General features: G+C 33.1%; 1 protein-coding gene across 5 annotated transcripts in view; it reads left to right on the top strand.

Annotated features, from left to right (window-relative positions):
• The window catches only part of EPHA5 (EPH receptor A5), a 336,182-nt gene extending 315,985 nt beyond the window's left edge, over positions 1 to 20,197 (top strand). For all 5 annotated transcript variants that reach the window (XM_057309796.1, XM_057309795.1, XM_026508978.4 and 2 more), the window contains 3 exons: positions 7,276 to 7,469; positions 11,056 to 11,211; positions 18,841 to 20,197. In XM_057309796.1, the coding sequence (XP_057165779.1) occupies positions 7,276 to 7,469; positions 11,056 to 11,211; positions 18,841 to 18,946 (456 nt within the window). In that variant the 3' untranslated portion in view covers positions 18,947 to 20,197. The remainder of the gene's footprint in view (positions 1 to 7,275; positions 7,470 to 11,055; positions 11,212 to 18,840) is intronic.
• The last annotated feature ends 2,286 nt before the right edge of the window (positions 20,198 to 22,483 follow it).

Genomic DNA, 22,483 nt, shown 5'->3' with positions numbered 1-22,483 from the left:
AATCAATGTCTATTTCTTCCCTTTTTTCAACCAACGATCCTAGATCAGCCCTTTGAATGAATATAAAATATTCAACTCAATATATAATGATTACTTTGGATTTTTATCGTCTAAAGGAAGACCACACCTATTTGCTACTTACAACTCTCCAGATAAACGAGCCAAATGCTAACTTGAACTGCAACGTACTTCACAGTTTGGCTTCTAACTTTTCACAAGGCTTATGTTAACGCCACTCTCACCTTTAATTTTTGGGAAAGTATTTTATTCTGCCATGCCAGCAGGGCTAGTTTCTTCACTCAAGGAAAACCTTTGTCCCTTATTTGCCTAGTTAACTTCTTCTCAAACTTAACGATATTTTGACCTCTCATTCTGTCACTCAGAATTATTAGTCCTTCCTAACTATGTGTATGATATATGTAGCATTGTCATCTACATTATTGGCAATTATACCTGGTATAGTTGCATCTGTCACAAATAAAATTATAGAACACAGTAGAACATGATGCTAGGTGAATGCTCAAAAGTGTTTCTGTTGATCTTGACTGGATGTGCTCATGTTCCTGGGGTTGGCTGGTCTATACTGGCACACCTTGACTCTAATCCATGTGGCCTTCATGTTCCTCTGGAGACCTGAAGACTAGCCTAGATGTGAACTCATCTGTCAAGTGACTGAAAGGCCAGAATGATCCCATTTGCACCTCATTTGGTAACATATCTGCCAAAATCACATTAACCAATTCCATAGTCAGGGGATTGGTCCAATCACACTGCCTATTGTGAATGGACAGTATAAAGTTACATGACGAAGGACATAGAAATGAGGTAAGAAGGATTTGGGACACATATATTTTTCTAATTCAGCCATTTGAGAGTCTTGATATTCTATCAGATAACTTTACTTCAAACTATTTAGAGAAATAAAAGGGAGTGCTGATGTAATATTCTCAGGAAATTATAACAATAAAAACTAATATTTTGGCTTTGGTTGAGTTTTCTAAGAATCTAAATAAGATTTACAGTAAATGATAATACAATTGCAGATCTTCCTAAAATGTCTGATTTTAATAAAATGTACAATAAAAGCTATATATTTTTTCAGCAAGTTCATAATCATTAGTGGGATTTAGTTTCTACATATAGCACTAAGTTTGATCTCAATTGCTGTCCCAAATTGTATTCAAGAAACATGACAGAGCTACTGTATTTGAAAATCATGATCACTGACTATTTCTTTGGAAACAAATTATCAGAGAGCAAAATAGAAGTACTGATTTGGTGTTTTGAATGATATATCCCACAATCTCTACATTGCAGATACTATCTGATTCTAAAAGGGCTTTGCAACATGAAAATATGACATTACCAACCATGCAAAATATTCTAAATCTCTCAGAGGACACCTTCCACTATGTCAAGGGGACAGAATGCTGCAGTCAGTTTCTTTTGATTTAGGATTGCCTCTGTCACCACAGAGAAAAAAACAGTAACAACACATAATAAAAATAAGCTAGAATGACTAAGATAATTTTAATACCAGACCGTGAACTCTGACTCAAGCCTAGGAACCTAAGATAATATCCCTAAGTCAGTAGAAGCTTCTTTATTTGATAGCAAACATTTTAAATGTCAACATTTTTCTGAACTTAAAATCAAAACCAAAATAAAAAGAGATTTAATTGTGTTGCATTTTTATATTTAGTGACAGTGTCTTTCTCTTTATTGGGAAAAGTATGAATACGTAGAATATACTAAACACATATATCACAAAATGTTTTAAAAACTCATTTATCTTTCTCAATCTTCCCAGGTTAGAATTACTTTTGTTCTTTTTTTTTTTTTCAACAGTTTTATATTACTATTTCTGTTGGCCTAGATCTTACTCTAAGGCAGCAAGAATTTTTGACCCAAAAGGATGTCAACCTACTTTGTACCAGTGTGCTTCTCATCCTCTTTCTATTCTTTGTTGTAATTTCTGATGGGACAAAAAAAGTATATATATGTATCATTTATTGCTGGAATATTTCATGGTAAAAGAATATTTTATGATAGCCCTCAGCATGTTATAATTAACTAAAGTATGAAGAATTTAGTTTTCAGGTAAATACTGAAAGATTTGACAGTGAAAAGTTATTTGTCTTATTAGCCTCAGTATAATAGTATAAAATGAGTGTATTTGACAAACAAATATTGGTCTTTGAGGATAATGTTAGTCTTCTAAGGATAGTGCTGCCTGCCCTTAGGTGAATATAATTATTTTAGTGACTGGTAACCTCATGTTAATTCTTATCCCTTTGGAAAAAAGTGATACATAAAGAAATATCAATATTTAATTTTAAAAGTCCCGTACCTTGCTATTTAACAACAACAACAACAAAAACAAAACACAAAAATCTCGAACTGAAAGCCATTCATTTTGGAATCTATAACTATTGGTCAATTGCAGTGATTACAAAGGGAATGGACTTGAATAGAGAGGATTTTTAAGATCTCTTTAATCTCTGGAACTCTACTGATCTAAGGTTGATGTACGAGAAAAAGAACATACTCAACATACTTTTAATAAATATTGGAAACAGAAAAAAATTCCACAAAAAATTGGTATATCTGGAACTATTTCTCTAGTATCTGACATTATTTCCAGGAATATATTCCTAAACTCTAATCACTTCTGAAGAGCATCATATCTCACAGTAACAAAATGAGAGATTTCAAGTAAATACCTAACAATATAGGCACTCACCCGCTAGACAGAACTTAATTCATCAAAACACAAAAATCTGATTCCATGGAGTAAGATCCATAACTCTCCCAAATTGTTTTCTTGGGAGGTGGTTACTTCTAATTCCAATGATGTGGCTCAGCACCAGGATAGGGAGATCCCAGGTTTGCTTACCAGAGAGATTTCAATGTGAATCTTAACCACTGCTACTTCTTGGTTGTAAAGATGGGTAATTACTTCTGGAGTCTCAAGTGTTTCATCTGTAAAATGTGTATAATAATTCCTATCTTGCAAATATATGGTAACAATGAATGCGGATAATACATGTACAGTTTGTATTATAGTACCTAAGATATAATGCCTGGGCCAGTCCAGGTCCTGCAAGAGCCTATGCCAAGAAGGAATTCGATATACATTAGTACTGTGAAGGAGCAATTCTTGCAAGGAAGAGGGATGAGGGATAGCTGGGAGACAGGTCAGACTGTGATATGTTGCCTGTCCTAGGAATCACATAGAAATGAGCCTATCTTATTATCATTGCCATGCTCGATAACTGACTGGAAGTAACCCATGCAAAGCCTGACATTGGTGTAAATGTGATGATGACTTCGGAAGGTTTAGGGTTAAGGTCGTTGATCAGTTACCATCCAGCTGATAAAGATCTAAGAGACAAATTTTCAGGATTGCTATGCTCCACATCTTTTGTAGCACAGACCTACTTGGCCGCACAGGTTCAGGGAGCATCTGTTTCATGGTTCTGTGGACTTTTCCTCCTGAGGGGAAACTCAGAAGAGGCAGGTTGTGGACTAACTGTAGTCCCTGTGGTTTCAGTTGATCTCAGGACCTCACCTCATCCTTTGGCTCTCCTTCCTTCACTATCCATTCTGGATTCCCCTCATTTATCAATTTGGCAGGTCATGATGGCTGAACTGCTAGCCTGAATCCCTCTTTCATACTTGCGGGTTAGCACTTTCAGGCCACAGTTGTTGCAAGAGTAACAAGAAGCCCCAAGTGTAGCACCAGGGTTCCGCAGGCATTTTTCCCTGCCCCAATTGTATGAAAGCAGCTTAAATGCCTTATGGATGAACATATTATGAACTATGTGGAGGGGTTGCTGGAACCAGCTTATACCAGCTAGCAAATTTTCAGAATGGGATCATGTTGATAGTTTGCATTTGACATGGAGGGAGTATAAATAAGAAAATGATACAAATATGTTGTCCCTCCCCCGCCCCCCAAGGAGAGCAGTTGTTAAATATTTACCAGTACATCACTGAGTATGTGATACTCTCACACATTCTTCACTAGGAAGTCCATGCCCTCATTGAGTGATATGCTGTGTGGGATTCAGTGTTTGTGGATTAAGCATTGTAAAGCTTGTAATGCTGGCTGAGGCTCTGTGGGCAACAAAAGCAAACTGTACTCAGAATGGGTATCTATCATCTATCTATCTATCTATCTATCTATCATCTATCATCTATCTATCATCTATCTATCTGAAAGGATGCAACCACTGACCCTTACATGAGAAAATAGGCTTAGTAGAGTCAACTTGCCACAAATGAATAGTGCAATATTGGGTACTCAATATTGAAGTTTCATGTATTAAGAGAAACAGCATTCTTTAAATTGGGTTCAGACTGTCAATTTACATGTCAATGCCAAGAAAATGCATAGCTTAAAATAATACTTCAGATCTGGGGATGTCTGTGTAGCTCAGTCGGTTAAGCATCTGCCTTTGGCTCAGGTCATGATCCCCAAGTCCTGGGATCAAGTCCCACATCTGGTTCCTTGCTCAACAGGGAGCCTGCTTCTGCCTTTGCCTGCAGCTCCCCACTGCTTGTGCTCGCTCTCTCTCTCTGAGGAGTAAATAAAAATTAAAAAATAATAATACTTCAGATATAGTACATATGAACTGGTGCCAGATTGTCTGTAAAACTTCTGGTTGTCTTTTTTCTTTTTTCTCTTTCTTTCTTTTGTCTATCTCAACCATCTACATTAACAAACGTACTACTAAGAAAGTCAATTGAGATTATGATTCATTTGGTTATACATTATAAACTGTATTAGATAAAATGAATAGCCTAATTTGCACTTTGATAGATTTCAGCATTTCACAAACTACCAGAGTACTAAGGCCATTTATTTCTCTCCCAGACTATGAAGGAGATACTAGTTAAAAATGAAAGAAAAATGCAATGTGTTTAAATATAAAATCTAAAGTTATAGTTTAAATATACTTTGAAGATAAATTCTAAAGATGAATTTAGAATTAAATTCAATGACCTAATTTCTTGGACCAAGTACTTAAGTTAATTTAGAGACATGGTATTATATTTCTATATATAAATTTACCTGAAAATAAAACTGATTAAGTAATATATTCTGAAAATAATGTCTCAATTCAAATAACTTATGACATTCTTGTAAAAATAATGACTTGGTTTAATTTATTCATTTCATAGTCACATATGAAGACTAGCTGCTCAGTGGAGGAAAGACAGTATCTAAAAAACACAGGTGCTAAAGAAAAAATAGAGCTTATTTGTAGTAGCTTTGGGAAAAAATTCATTATGAAATAAATCAGGTTTTAAGTAAGTAAAAATCACTGTTCTCACTGCATGGTAAAATATTTCATGATTTAAACTATATTAGGACATTTTATTTTGGTACATATATGTTATTAAAGATAATAGCCACTGACATCAGCAAAGAGAAGTCTTATAATAAGTAAATTAATAAATAAACATCCATCAATATGTAAATTCAAGTGGTACTTTTTATTCTTTCATTTTTTTTTCATTTTGTTCTTTTATTTGATCACCAATGAAAATAAATGTTTTCTCAAAATGTATTCAACCTTTTTTTCTTTTGGAAAGTTTTGGTTAGTATCTATTTCTCATGAATCTGTTGTTTTAGCATTTTATTTTTCAGTATTTATGAACTTTTTAACACATTAGGTAGGCCAGTCATATGTTACAGTTTTGTACTAGTTTCTACCATGGTTTAACTTTTAATATTTTTATGTGTTATTATATATTTTCATATTGTTTTTGAGTTAACTAGGGTGGTAGGTGACTCTCAGGGACTTCGCTCATAGTTATTCAGTCACTTATCTGACCATTTATTTTTGGAGTCCTGGAGTACTTTTTATTTCTCTGCTTGAACTTAACAATTTGTACTTCTCAGGAAGTTTTATTTTATGCCCTTCCCAGGGGCATATATACCACATCTGACTTCAAATTGTGACCAAGTGCTGATGATTCTCACATTTACATTATCATCTCAAATATCCCCTGCACCCTAGCCAGATTCCTGCAGATTGTGATCTGGGTGTTCCCCACTCACCCTAAACAAAATAAGTCCCAAATTATACTTGTCAATGTTCTCTACCCCCATAAATGTGTTTGCCTAGAGAGCAACAACCATCTGGTGTGAGAAGTCTAAACTTGCTTTATCTCAGATGCGTTCTCTCTCCTCTCCCCGTTACCCTGTATCAGGAATGTCTCTTAAATCTGCCATTTCGTCTTCTGTCCATGTGCCACTGCTTTGTTCAGATGCCATTTCCTTTAATATTGGGAGACTGGTTTCTTTCCCATGTTTCAAAATTGTTTTTGTTAATGTCCTATTCTAATAATTATATTTATTTTTTTCCATTTGTCAAATCTAAAGTCTTTGTCAAAAAAAATGTAATTAGCTTTAATAGTTAAGGAAATATTGACAATAGGATTTTGAGAACTATGTTTATTATCATTGGTTTTAGAATCCCTTAAATATTTAAATTTTCTAGAATGAAACCTGTATTATGCTCAGAAGCATAAATGAATTTCTTCTGTAGTTAGACATTTTGATGGCAGCAGCAACATTATGAATGTTTTGATAAAACAATTTCACAATTAGACCAATACTCAGATGTGTGGTTTTATTTAAAATCAATGATGTTTGTAATGCCTGTGCTACTGAGACAGTCATTCCAAAATCCTGACAGAAATCAGTAGATGATAATAAACAGCCAGACTTTGACATTATTAAATGATACATGAGACAGTTATGCTAATTTAGCCTTTGACTTATCCATCATTTACCATCCAAAAGTCTCTTTTGAAGTAAAATTGCAGTTCTATTACTTTAAAAAATGTGTATCTGCCCATAATTTTTCATTAAAAAGACATTAACTTTTCAGAGAAATCACTAAAAAATGTAATCCCTATTTGATTCAAGAATGCAGGGATAAATAAAACATGAACATTATCTTTATGTCAATTAATTTTACAAATCATCCTTCATCAAGATTTTATATAAAAAATGATTACCATTTATTTTCTTTATGATATGTGAAGAAAACCTATCGTTTTTACATTGTGATAACATACTTACTTTTTTGTGTTGTTTTTCAGCAAATGGAAGTAATCAGAGATTTTAAAAATAGTGATGCTGGTTATTACTTCAAGAGTAAGACTAAGAAATGATGAAAGTTGGATAGTAGGAAATTTCTCAAGGTACTCCGTACTAAATTTGTGGTGTTGAGTATGCTTCTGTTTTGCTTTACACAGGTAATTAAAGCAGTAGAGGAAGGCTACCGTCTGCCAAGCCCCATGGACTGTTCTGCTGCTCTCTACCAATTAATGCTGGATTGCTGGCAGAAGGACCGAAATAGCAGGCCCAAGTTTGATGAGATCGTCAACATGTTGGATAAGCTGATACGTAACCCGAGTAGCTTGAAGACGTTGGTTAATGCATCAGGCAGGTAGGAAGCCAGACTTGAGAGATTTTCCTAATGTAGTTAATTCACGTTGATGCCATCACTATTAAACCAATAAAATCATTTTTATACATGCTAATCTATGGATCTATATGACACTAATTTATCTAAATACAGTTTTTGCATAGTTACTCTCTTATAATAAAATATTATTATTAAATAATTTAAATAATCTAAAGGATCAATGCCTAATCTAACAGTGTAAATGCCAGTTTCAGTAAAGTGTTTACTGTAGCCAAGTTTAGGTAACATTAAAAAAAAATAAATGGGGGGCACCGGGATGGCACAGTGGTTAAGCATCAGACTCCCTATGCGCTCAGGTAGTGATCTCAGGGTCGCGAGATCAAGCCCCATGTCAGGCTCCCTGTTGGTCAGGGAGTCTGCTTGGGATTTTCTCTCCCTCTCCTCTGCCTCTCCCACTCGTGCTCTGTCTCTTAAATAAATAAATAAATCTTTTAAAAATATTTTTAAAAAGCTGAAATGTGTGTATTTTGATGTGTTTTGGATCTCACATAAGTGTGTATGGGGCACAGTAAGATTATAAGATCACACAGAAAAGCCGAATAAGCACTGATATATTGTAAAACAGAGATATCTAACAATGATTACTCTTTGATTTCTTTATAACAGATTTTAGTGTCTGTCATATTTTACAAACAATGACAACTCCTTTAGAGATTCTTTGCTCTTATTTGGTTGTACACAGATATTTGGCTAATCTACTGTGAAGTTGGAACAAGACTTAAAACTGATAAATGAGTAATTTGTGGAAAAAATTGTTTGAACAAATGAGCATTTTAAAAAATTTTCTGAGTGAACAGGAATACATTTAAATAATGCTGTGTATTTGTAAAACATGCTTTTCTCTTTAACCTGATTAATTACAGTTATCATCTCAAAAAAAAAGTTTGATTCTGTACTTTAAAAAATAACTGCCAGATTGCTATTTTCACTATATTTGATGCAGTTTTTTATTTTTACAAGATGTGTAACCAAATTGGCTGCCTATTAGCATGAACTAAATGAGAAATAATTTGTTGATAAAGTTACATAAGTCCTATGATTCTGACATAACATTTGTTTTCTAGGCAAAAAGTCATTTTTAAATACCAGTGAGGAATGAATCTTCAACTTCTGTTCAAGCATCATTAACTTTCTGTAGTAGCAACTGGAGAATTTATCTTCTTAGTGATTATTCCTTATGTTGTTCCTGAAATATCTGCTTTTAAATTATTTATTGCCACATAAAATATTAAGCATTTCTTTCATCTACTTGTTTGAATTATGTTAAGTTTTCACAAATGGACATAAAGAAAGGAAATCATAAAGAGACATTTTGATACTCTAAATTGCATTAGTTTATATTGTTATCATTATAGATCAAGAGCAGTTTAAGAATCTCCAAAAAATTTTCATATTTTTTGTTTGCAATATATAGAAAGAGCTAGCTAGCTTTCATTTAAACAGATTCAGCTAAGACTATACCACTCACTAGCCATCTTTTTTTCAGGCATCTACAAATCTTAATTCCAAAAGATGTTAGTTCCTGATCAATCCTTTTCCTTTATTCCCACCCATGTCACAAAACTTGGTGATTTCAGTAACCATGTAGATGATATTTGGATATCTCTCAATACATTGAAATGTTCTCCTTCAATGATTTTGGTTGCTATCCTACCTTGAACTCTCCTTCTCATAGTCATGTTCTAGAATTTGCTATTACTAAAAATTACAACTTTTCCATAATTTCAACTTCAAGATCCTACTCTCCAAAGATTTCTTCCTATATTTCTATCTTCATCCATTTTTGACTCCCACTGCCTAAAGGCTACAAGTCACAAGATACCCATTTATTCATCCAGGTAATCATGTGTCCACATTGGGTCATGCTATGGGCTAGGTGCTGATTATACAGCTTTGAGCAACACACTATTGGAGGAGAGAGATATTGAACAAAATAAAAACATTAAAAAAAAAAAACTTTGGTCTTGCAGTAGAGAGCAAGATTAGAACTTAGGAGGATAACTCAGAGGCTAGAGTAGTTGTGCAGGTGAGACATGATGATGCCTTGAACTAAAGTGGCAACAAATGAGATACAGAGGTGTGGTCAGATGTGCAATATATTGGAGGTAGAATGGATAGTACATGCAATGATAGATTGTGAGGGGATTGAGGACAAGGAAAGAGTGAACTGTTGTATCATATACTAGAGTAGGGAGGACTTCAGAAGGAATTGGATGTGAAAAAGATGAGAAGTGTGGTTTCGGATATGTTGAGGTAATATTCCTATGAGAAATACGGAGTTGTGAAGGAGCTGTATGAATACATGAGAAACCTCGGCTGGAGGTAAAAGTGGGAGAAAAATAGTTGCTACTTGAAGCATAAAAGTGGGTAAAATTGCCTAGAATGGAATTCTAGCCTGAGCAGAGAAGATATAGGGCCAAGTCCTGGGTCCCTCCAAATTTTGAAGTCAGGGAAAGGAGTAACATGCAAAAGGAGATTGAAGAGAAGTCAACGAATATTCAAAAATATGGTAGCCAAGGAAGAAAGATAATTTTTCAAAAAAGGTTGAGACAAGGTAGGATTCCAAAAGGGAGGTGGTAGTGGTGGATATTGAAAATTTCTGAGAAGTCAATCATTTTAAAGATTGGAAATGTTTACCGATTTTGGCAAAATAGAAATCATTGCTCTCCTAATGAGAGCAATTTTTATGGAATTGGTTTGGTAGAAAATACACTGGAGTAGGTTGAAGTATAAATGGAGCGTGAGAAAGTGCAGAGACCATGAGTAGAAAGGTATTTGTCCTATACCTGTGATTGAAATTTACTTAGGCAAACCCCCACTGATGGACATTTAAATTGATTTAATGTTTACTCCCACTTACAAAAAAATTCATACAAGTACTCTTTTTTTCTCATTTTTTCTCATTATTCCCTTAGGCTACATTTCCAGAAATAGTTATCATCATCATATCATTATTATTATTGACCAAAAACTATGAGTTTAGTACAGTGAAGAGCATCTCATGGTTTGATTGATCCTATTCTGTTTTCTTATGTATTTGGGGTGATATTTTATTTTCCAAGTTCTATTACTCCTGGGGTAAATTAACAAGTACCCTTATGTAAGAACATAAAATAAAGTATAAATAACTTTTGAACTTCCTGGAAAATTAGTTTAGTGAGCTTCAGTTTCTCTAGCAAAGTTTAGGAGCAACAGACTACACAAATTATTCTTTGTATCTAATTTTGGTAGCATTTTCTATATTATTTTTACAAACAAAAACAATAACAGGACGTAAATACATATAAAACACCACATGGAACTTTTAGCTAATTTTTCATATCACAGAACACTTACTTCTTGAGCCATGATAAGTTTTCATTGACTATGGGTAGAAAAAAAAATCTGAATTTTGTGTTCTATATTTTGAATAATTTTCTTCCATGTTAGTCTTAGCATATATTTCCCCTATAAATATAAACCTCAAAATCCATTGTGTGCTAACATTACAATTTGTTATAAAAGGGTTAAAGTGTTACTCTTAATATTGCTATTCTCTGTGTTTTAGGGTATCTAATTTATTGGCAGAACATGGCCCACTGGGATCTGGGGCCTACAGATCAGTAGGTGAATGGCTAGAAGCAATCAAAATGGGCCGGTATACAGAGATTTTCATGGAAAATGGATACAGTTCAATGGACGCTGTGGCTCAGGTGACCTTGGAGTGAGTAATTTTTCTGATAATTTTTACATAATTGCTGGGGCGAGAAAAATTGTTCGGAATCCAATCTGGATGAGGTCAAGGGAAATCAGTTAACCTTTGTCCATGTGTGACAGCTTTCAAAGAAGCCTCTTCTTTTTTAGCCTGTATTGTTAACAACTGCATGGTTAATGCTACTTGTGGCCAGTATCTTTGCCTCTTTGCTTCAAACAAATAGCATTTGAATATTGGAATAATTGGAATAACAGCTCCTTGGCAAAATACTGGCATTTTGTGTTGTGGAAAAGATGTTTTCTTGACAAAGTTTTTATACTGGTACCTATGTTAAATGAATGTAATACAAAACACACTGTAAGCACAATTGGTGTGGCTAGTCCTACATAAGGACAAAACATATTCTTAAATTTTGGCTATGATGAATACCCGGGTAGCAACAGCTTAAACAAAGCTTCCCAGGCAGGAATCTCATTTACTCTCTACGTGGTGCACCATATATTCTTGCAATCCAAGGATATATTAGATTCTGCCTCTGATTTGTTATTTGGTACAATCTCAGTGGAACCAATTGTGCCCTTTTCTGTTTGCACGTTTAAGATAACATTTATCAAATCTTATTAAATAAAAATCACTAGAGTTAAATATTAAATTCTTTAAGGTTGTAAGTTGTTTGTATTTTATTATATACTCTGTATGTGTAATTATTTTAGCCTAATATTTGTTATTTGTGAATATTAACTGTTGTTATGGTGGCTCCATCTAGCTTACATTAACATGAATAATGTTTTAACCTGTGAATATAATAATAACTTACTTTAAATTACCTATAAATTCAAAGGTTAAAATATTGTTGTAAGGATTAGAAAATGGTAGAACATTCTAAAGCACTAAACCACAGTCCTTATTCCATCACTTCACATAATATGAACATTGAATAGTTGTCTCTCACCATTTCTAGTCTGGCATTCTTTGCTTCATTGAATTCACTGTCCATCCACATGAAAGGTAACAGGGTACCATCATTTGTCACCAGATAATGTCACATTCTCAGCCTTTCTCTTCCTCATATCTATAACTATTGGACCTAAACTCACTACTCAGCATGCTCTCTCAATTTGCTGAATCTCATCCTCACCATCACCTCCAAATTGTATCTATTTGATGACACATATGCTTTGCCCATTATTTCTTTGGATGCTCAAAGAACTCATTTGTGCTATATCTAAAATAGTAAACAGAAAATTTTGCTGATAATTTAAAACTATTTTTACATGATTGCTATTTAATTTTTCAGTAAAAATGGTCATTTTAATTTATTAAAGTCATTTGTCATTTTATATTAAAATGATACTGTAGGTATTTCTTCTACCCAATGTCAGATTACTTGTAAATATATAATAAAATTATTTGCATTAAATGATGTCTCTTTTTTTATTAAAATAGCACATATATGTAAATATATATATATATTTACATCCACTATCTTTTTGCTTTTCCCTTCACAGAATAGTTTTAATCACAAATAATGGTTTTTGCATTAACTGTCTCTCTTTTACTTTCTCTCTTTGGGGCCCCAAGTATGTCGAACATTTTAACATTATATTTTAGCTTTTCATTTTTTTCTATTGCTTTTAATTATTTTCTCTTGACTTACTTGTCGACTCCTCTCTTCCCAAACTCTCTTCGTTTTGTATGTTTTCTTTCAAGACTTAATAGCCTTCTACTATCTTCTAATTATGGTTCCCTACCCCATTTCTATTCTCTGGTAGTTTTTGTCTGATCAGTTTTTCTCTACTTGGTTCAGCTTCTTTGTTTCTATTATGTTGGTATCCTGTTGCCTCTTGCTATATTGTTTCCTTTCAGATATTTTGTCTTTTGATTTATTTACCTTTACTGAAAGAGTCAAGTGAAATTAGGAGACTTGCTAACATCTTCCTGTTCAAAGCTGTTGGTCTCCATGTGTCAGTTGCTGCAGATTCCTGGGCAGATAATTACCCATTCCTTACTAGGAACTCAGCCGGCAAACCTCAAATCCAGTGAAGTTGATTTCCAGCACCTTTAAAAATATGTATTGTTGTTTATTGTGTTTTTTACCACATTTTTTCCTATTTTATAAGAACATATTTATCAAAATATCATTTAAATAACTCACAGAACAGTGAGTAATCAGTTACTCGTGGGGTCAGGAATATAAGAAAAAGGTTATCTGTGCATTTTGCTTGACTTTCACCAAATTATTAAAGACACATGGTAAAGGAGCTGGGATATCAGCAAAGACAAAGACAAGCTCTTAAACATTTAGATAATGATTTTTTACACACGGTCTTTACCCAATATCTAAATACTAATTTTGTGGATGCTGCATAATGCTGTAATAAAATAATAAAATATTATTTACAGTGTTATTGCCAAGGCATAACAGAAACTGATAACTGGAAGTATACCTGTGATAAATGCTTAGGTGGGAGAAAAAGTTAAGATCAATTACTATAAGGCAAAAGATCAAATTGCTATATACTTAAAACTAGAATATTATGTTAGAATTTATGCCATCAAGTTTGTTCTCATAGTGGGCTTACGAAAAGGAACACAAATGTTACAATTTTTCAGAACCGCATACTTTGATAAAAATTTTCCTTCGTAAAGGTTTAAATTTGTTTGTGATTTCCTTTTTCTTGCTTTCCTTTTTTTCTTTTTTTTCTTTTTCCCAGCACAAGCATATATGGCTTAATGTGGAATGGAAATGAAAAACTTAACAATCTAAGAGTTAAAAGGTGTTCAGCAATGTGGTTTTCAACCTTAGGTGTTCCTGTCTGCCATTCTCTGTGCCTAAACCTTGCTGTTCTGTTTGTAATACACAGAACAATTGTTGTGGCAATAATGATGCAATCTGTGTACTATGGTGTGTAAATGCAGTGAATTGTGGTTGACAGGGGCAATTGTAAGCTGGCAGTGAGTTGCAAATTGAATCCAAAGATCTGTATTGAGGACAGTATTATAGCTGCTTTTTAAACTTATTGTCGGACCAGTACTGTCAACTTTTGATTATTCAGAAGATGAGCAAAATCCAATGAATTTAAAATATTATGCCAATTGTGTGTAGGCTGAAGAGATTTTTGTTACTATCACTTATTAAAATGGGGTCTTAAACTACTAAAATGGAAGTTTTACGAATGTAGGGCTGAAATATATGCACACTAATTCAAGTAGATTTCTTAACTTATCTATTAAGACATTTTGCATAACTTACTATATACCTAAAATACGCACAGGAGTACTTACTTTCGTCTGCATTCTACATAATAAAGCTTAAGTTTCTACTCTAGTTCATAGTCTCACTATGTCTCACTCGCTGAAAACCATGACCAGTCATGGTTAATCTTTGCCAAATGTAGATATATTTATTTTGTGCAGTAGATATATAAATGATTGTCAGGATTCTTCTAAAGGCACCAGAAAATTTCAAACCTACAGCTGCATGATCACATTATGACAAAAAGAACACACACTGAAATTTAATGAGTGTTTATTAATCTCTCTTCTCCCTTCTCCTATCCAGCCAGTGTTGGTAGGGCAAATACCAGTGATACGGCTAAAAGGTGTGTAAAGCAGAAGGGAGATGTGAGGGAATGACTCATTTGCAAATGGATGAGCTAAATCCTGAATAATCAAGAGTTGCTCCAACATCAACTAGACACCTCTTGTTATTCTCTATATTCTCATTCTGCCATAATATCAGTGTTTTTCATTGTTTAATATTATGGAGTAACATTTGAAAATATGCTGAAATGTAATTACATCAGTGGCAATCCATTATATTCACAGCTTTTCTAAAACTAATTGTGCTTTGTTGACAAAAGCCAAGTTATTTTTATGTAACAATACTCTTCTTATCATGTTGAAATTCATAAGCCTCTGCTGAAATATAGTTCATCATCATTAGAATTGGCTTTGGGTATTACTTAAGATTACACATGGTCATGATACATTTAGTATAATATTTATGAAGGGGATACATTTAAAATTTTACCTAGCTATAAAATTTCCTACATAGAAAAATGAAATGAGTAAAATAGCTTATCTTGCATCATTTAAAAAAATTTTTTAAAGTAGAGCAGTAACTTCATCATTAAATGTAAACTACTTTAATTTTTATCAAATTTCTCTCATTTTATTACTGATAACTTGACAATTTAATATATACTCTAAAGAGTAAAATGACAATTCTTAGAAATCATGAAAGTAGGAGACAAAACTACTTAATACTATTTTGTCACTTGTAATATAATTAGAAAAATATTAAACAGGATTTTTTAAGAAACTTCTTTACTGCTGAGAATAATTTTAACTTGCAGAAATGATCTTATTTCTCCCCCACCTTTTCACTGAAAATCACATTGCATAAAGGTATATGTACATTGCGTGCATTATAATCATGCTATTTCTAAATCTCTGCACATTAATTTGACAGCTTTTGAAATGGCAAGTCAGATTTTAAAAACATCGGCATTCTAGTAAAGACACACAAAATTTATGGCAATATATAAAATGCAATGCTGTGTTTTTATAACTCCATTTCTTCCATGGAAAGAGGGATGGGGAGGAGGTAGGATGGAGGGAGAGTGAATTTCCGTAGTCTAACCCTCCATGTACATCTTAGGGGATAATCAGATCGTAAGTGGACCTTGAAATAAAATCTTATATTTAACTCACTGGGAAAATTTTTTAAAAATTAACTTAAAATCTAGATATATTCTGAAGAAAGAAAGATTTTATTTGCCTATAAACACAAGCTCTATAACTACATTTACTAATCAAATACAATTTTGCAAAACGTCTGTTCTTTCACATGATATAGATGTCTTAAAAAATTTAAATTTCCAAAGCACTGAACCAGAGTCTTTCTTGCGGTCAAGATATTTTGAGAGAATGAAGTCATATTTACGTATACTATAACAACAAGTTAAAACAGTGGAAATAAAAATAAGTTAAACCAGTGGTTTGATATCAGTGAGACACCAGGTGTTCGAATGTGGAGCACGTGCGTGCACACCCACACTCCCCACACCATCCCCCCCAACACACATGCGTGCGCACACTTCAAATTAAGATTTTGGTATTGTATATTCAAAATCCATGCTGTTTCAGTGAGAAACCTATAATTTCTTTCTCATGTCTTTCAGAATCAACTGTAACGATTATTTTCAAAAGCTCATTCCTAATAGTTGGATTAATCATACAAATTGTGCAATTTAAGTACATATATATAACATCAGGACTTTCGAACCTGGATAAAACATATGTTTTAAAACTTCATTTCAATTACTAATTATATGAATTTTCTAGCAGAGAACGAATTATTTTCGGGGTAAGAAATTTTAGTCCCTGTCACCTGACTTAGGTCCGAAGTATGCTAGTGAGCACACATGAACACCCACATCTACACAGTTCTTCATGATTCATAAATTGTAGAAACATGAGAATATTAGTAAACTCATAACAGAAATTGCCATGAAGTATAGATTGGGTTACCATAGACTCAAAGAAGTATGTGTTCAGTTTCCACCATTAAATATCTTCCTTCTTTTAGAATTTTGAATATTTGATGTTATCACTATAGCATTCCCATTTTACAGATGAATAAATCATTGTATGTAATTTGAAGTACTTTGCTCAAAATTATATCTCAGAGTAATGAGAAATTAAAAGAGTATGGACTTTGGAGTCAGGTTCCTGGTTTAAATATTAACCCTGCTACCCACTGGCTGTGTTACCTAACCAAGTGATTAAAATTCTCTAAGCCTTCATTTCCTCATCCATGAATGATTAACAAAAATCTATGTTATAGAGTTATGTTTTTTCCTAGCATATAGGAAGAGGACATCTTAATTTTCACCTATTATTTTTATATTAGTGCAATTGTTGTCGACCGGGGTAGATTTTGCTATTCAAGGGACATATGGCAAACATTTTGTCTTGTCACCACAAAGGGTCAGCAGTGGTGCAATGATTCTGGTATTTGGTGGGTAAAGGCCAGGGATGCTGTTAGATATTCTGTAATGCACAGAGTAGCCTCTATAACAAAGATTTATCCAGCCCATAATGTTAACAGGAGCAAAGCCAAGAAACTCCGGTGTAGTAGAAAAGAGAAAAAAATTAAGCTCAAGCTTCTTTTATCCCTATGCTGGTCAGTAACTAGCTTAATTTTATAGTCTATTTCATAACTAACAATAGTGATTTTGCTTTGAAGTGGACTTCTACTGTTTTCTTTTAATTTTTGCTGATGATTATCTTCCATGACTCTATCTTCCAAGACTCTCTAAGGTTTAATATTCACATTCTAAGAAAGAACTGTTTCCACCCTAGGTATCAATTGCTCCTTTTATTAGCTGCTTGCCATTTGTTAAAACTCCTGTAAAAAATCAAGAAAACAAAAGGAAAAAGAAACCTAAGATATTACTTAAATAAGCAATTATTTCCAATACTAATAAATGTAGAACCTAAGTTCCCATTTTTAAAATTTCTCTTCTCTGATAATTAAGAGATTTACTTGCTTCCACAGCTATCCAATTTTGCATATAATGATTCTAATGTCATTGTATCCAATTCTAAAGAATTCTAAGATACTCTGAATGCAAAAATATCCTCTGAGTATAAGGTATTCAATAAAGTAATTATCTAAAGAAATCTAACGTGGCAAACAGTTTTGTCACTTAAAAATCTTGATTTGTTATTTTTTTCCTATAATTAATGTTACCACTTGCCAAACATACCTGAATAATTATTCCATTATTTGCCAAATACATACTGCAGGGGTATAGAATTTCTGAATATACTATGAAATAACAATTAAGACCCGTGGGCATTGACCTTGAGTTCCATAATATGCTGTTAGTTTAGAAATCTAAACATTTGTAATTTTCTTTTGAATAATAAGCTTGTTTAAAAGAAACAGTAGGTATGTATCTTGGTTGAAAAGACTTTCTGATAGTGTGTAATCTTCAGAATGCTCTAAATGCCTGTAGAGCCTAGATATTATTTGGGAAAGGAAGAAAGCTCTGGTACTTTGGGTTCCAAGTAAAACATAAAATATTTGGAAGTGCTCTAAGAGCAATGTAGTGATCATTATCCAGTAAAGTTATCTGTTGTATAAAATGATTGTACTGACTGAGTCATTTGAAGAGTTTGGTCTTCAGCTGCGTAACTGTAAAATTTTACGAGTATATTTTATGCTTACTTCTTTTAGCAAAAAAAAAAAAGTTGTTGTTCCTATTGTAGGTCCATATTTTCAAAATTGTTCAACGAAATTGTACCTTTAATTTAAATATGCTCTTGGTAAGCATGTGTAAATTTGTTTTTCCACCACTCTGTGCCACTCAAATAATGAAGCCAAAAAAAGGAGGCAAATATATATTTTAGCACTCCTTATTATTATAAATTAAATGTTTGACTGCAAACAGATTTTCAAGGTACAATTTGGGAGCCTGCCTTTGAAAATTGGACCCCATATATCAAAATTGGGACTGTAATCTGATTAGTTTCTGCAAAATGTTTGTGTCTTTGCCAGCGTGAGATATTGAAGTGTGCTACCAATTGCATCAATACATACATCCAATGTGTGCTTTCTTCATGCAGGGATTTGAGACGGCTTGGAGTGACTCTTGTCGGTCACCAGAAGAAGATCATGAACAGCCTTCAAGAAATGAAGGTGCAGCTGGTGAATGGGATGGTGCCATTGTAACTTCACTTTAATGTCACTTCGTCAAGTGAATGATTCTGCACTTTGTAAACAAGCCCTGAGATTTATTTTAACAAAAAAAGGGGAAAAAAGGGAAAACTCGGTGATTTCTAAACTTAGGAGAGCATTTGTTTCAGCCACAGAATTTGTAATCAGTGTTTTGCTAAAATCTGCTTATCTTCCTCAGTGTCTTCATTTTTCATGAAGCAAATATAACCTGCATGGAATAAAAACATGAGGTTAAACATTATCTTATGTTGCAACAAGAAAATCCTTTCCACTACTTCTACAAAATTTTATAAATGAAAAATATAACTATATATAGCACCTTTACAGACTGAATTAAGGCAGCCCCTTTCAAAACTTCCGAGAATCTACTTGAAAGGAAAAGTTTATAGCCATTTGTGGGCTAACAGAAGCTGCAATTTACTGAAGTTTACTTCAAGTCTTAATTGTCTACATAAGTGTATTGAAGAGCAATATGATTAGATAATTTCTTAATAGATATCTTCTTTTGTAATTTTAAAATGCTGTTACACAGCGTTAAGTTATAGACTCTAGTGTATAAATATGTTGCTTGATCAAGGACAAGTACAATACAGGGTGTATATTTATTTTTCTGTGTTATAAAATTTACTTTTAGTTGCTCTTCTAGAAACTATTAGGTAATAAATGTGTATATACTGTATAATTTGCTATATACCCAGGAATCAACTTAAGTTGGAGTTTTGTGTGTGATGCTTGCACATGTGTGTGTTATCATTCTGCTTGCATTTTTAATAGTGTTTTAATTTTAGCAACATACAGGAACAAGTGTTCTACAGAATAATATGAATAGGAGAAATAAGGAAGCAGTATAACGAAATTTTAACACAAGCTTCTGTCTTTCTTCCTCTCATATGTCCAAAAGCTACTAAATCTCTTTATTCACTAACGGGAAATGTCTATAAGATTAAATCCCCTTTGGCTTTTTGAAAACACTTTATGATATCTGTGACAATGCAGTTCTTCTAGCCATTAATCTTGCACCCCTGTAAGAAATTTCACCTTTCTGAGTCCCAGAAAATATCTTGTCAAGCAAAGTTGACACCGAAGGGCACATTTTCAGCAGGATGTAGAAGGATTTAACTGAGCAGGCTTCTGTTAATGTTGTTAAATCCAGGCACATAGCACTAAGCATTACCCCTAAGTGTTAATCCTTTGTAACCATTTCCCTTGTGGTTCAGCTCTAGAAATTTTGATACTAAGGCAGCAATGGAATGATGAAATACATATATTTTTTTTCATTTTTCATTTTCATGATTTAAAATACATATATCTATATGTATTTCCTTCAGAATTGTCTTTGTTTCAAAACTTAACAAGTTTTATTTGTTGATGGCTGTTCATTCATTTGGTAATTTCTTCTTGTATTCAGTGTCATCAATTTGAACTTACCTTGATAAACCAGTCCAAAGCATTATTTAGTTGGTCTTATTAAGGAATATAAGATATATTCTGTGTACATTCTATGTACCACACTGGGTGAAGATGGACATTTGTGTTATAAAATTATGTGATTTATTAGAATTTGAACAAAACTGAGCTCCTTGGTGAAATAAAAAAATTTTTAATAGTATTACATTTTATAGAAATCACAGAATGACATGTGATTATTCAAAGAGCATCACATTTGAACAAAATACAGCCTATTTCTGATTATCAAAGGCAATAGTATATTGGAGTCGTCTGGATTAATGAAATCCATAGAAAATAAACCTGCATGATACTAACGGTATTCTGTCTTTTCCAAGCACTTGTTTTAGTTGAATGTTAACACATACAAGAATAAACCTTCAAGGAATAACTTCTTTCTACCTTGCCCACCTTTTACTTAAGCAGTAAGGTAACTCTTTGCTGAAGAATATGGGGAAAAAAAGGAAAAAGCAAAGATTCTAAACAATTCTCAGATGGTATGTATATTTAGTTCAGCCCAATTATAGCTATAATTACTTATTAGATCTATACTGTACCATGGGTCCTAACAAAATACACTTCCAGTATACTTTAATAGATAGTGAAATTTTCAGAGAAAGTAGAGAAAGGTGGATTTAGCATTGTCTTGATAAAATCACAAATGGGCATCACCATTATGAGAGATGCTCTTGTTCATTTCAAGAAACAAAATGAACTGAACTAATTCTTTTTGTACAAAATAATTGGAGACATGTTGCACTTTACTGAATTCTGTAAAAACAATATTTAAGTGATAAAGTAACAATTGAGAAACTTCAAAGTAGGAATAGACATATTGATTTAAAATACAAGCTATCATAAATGTTAGGACTAGCCTCAATTACTTACTAATAACAGAGATATTTTCTGAATTGTCTTCTAACTTTATATTTCAAAAATGATTGGGAGGTCAGCACAGAGTATTTAAGTGATTAGAATTTGAAGTTACAATGTAGATGTCCTCTTTTTCATAAAAGAACAGTATAAATTAATATGGATCAATTCCTTTGCAATCTTGGTATTCCTTTTGGAATGTAAATTGAGTTGAAAGTTAGACACATAAATTTCATCTACATCTCACTTTGGTTGAGAATTTCTAAAGAATGTCAATATGATTTTAAAAGAAATAGAGACTTTCAAATAAGATATGCTCCCCCCCACATAAAAAGAGGCAAGAATTCCTTTCTGAAATATTTATTCACCGCTGGATATGTCACCAATTGGGAAGTGCCAATCTCATCTATAAATGTGAGAAGTGGAACCCGGAGAAGAGGCGGCTCTTGTGAAATGCGGTGAGGCAGTAACCCAGGGCGAGGTTTGACAAATCTTGATTGTGTGATTTCTTATCCTTTTGGTTCATTTTGTCACCCACCAGACAACTAAAAATAAAACATAGACTCAATAATTTTAGCACATAAGATAGATTTGTCAAATAATACATAATGTTACTGTAACTATAGAGTAGCAATACCTTTAAAGCATGAGTCGTTCTCAATGTTGAACTTGGAAAAATAGGTACAAGCAGGGAGTTTTTTTCAACTTACTGATACTGTTGAAGTCACTCAATTACTACTTTTATCAATCATAATTTGTTTCCTGATCTTCCCATTTGCTCACATGTTCTTCTTGGCCATTGACATATCTGAATTGTATGTAAAAATGTAAAGATTTTGCTTTTCTCATGTAAAAAAAAAATGTGCATGGTCTTTTATTTCTTCTCTTTTAATCACCAAGTCAGTGTTATAAAGTTGTAGGATTACTGTAAAAATTATAGTCCAATACTCTGTCTAAACTTAAATGTGGCCAGCATTATTAGTTTCAGAGTTGCCAAAACAATACAGAACATCCTTCACTTAGTTTGTAAAGAGTTTTAACGAGTGTGCAATGGTGAAGAGATAGTTTCACATCTTAAGTTTAAAATGAAAAATTAATATCTGTTGAACACTTATGTGTTTGCATGTCTGCTATTTAATCTCTATGTGAAAGTCAAAGATTTTTTTTTTAACACCGTTCTTTCTCCCATTTAAAGCGGGCTTGCAGAAGCAC

This window comes from Ursus arctos, unplaced genomic scaffold (genome assembly GCF_023065955.2).
Source record: "Ursus arctos isolate Adak ecotype North America unplaced genomic scaffold, UrsArc2.0 scaffold_9, whole genome shotgun sequence".
In the NCBI taxonomy this organism is placed as follows: domain Eukaryota; kingdom Metazoa; phylum Chordata; class Mammalia; order Carnivora; family Ursidae; genus Ursus; species Ursus arctos.
The sequence above is the reverse complement of the archived record's forward strand: the minus strand, read 5'-3'. Positions and strand labels throughout refer to the sequence as shown.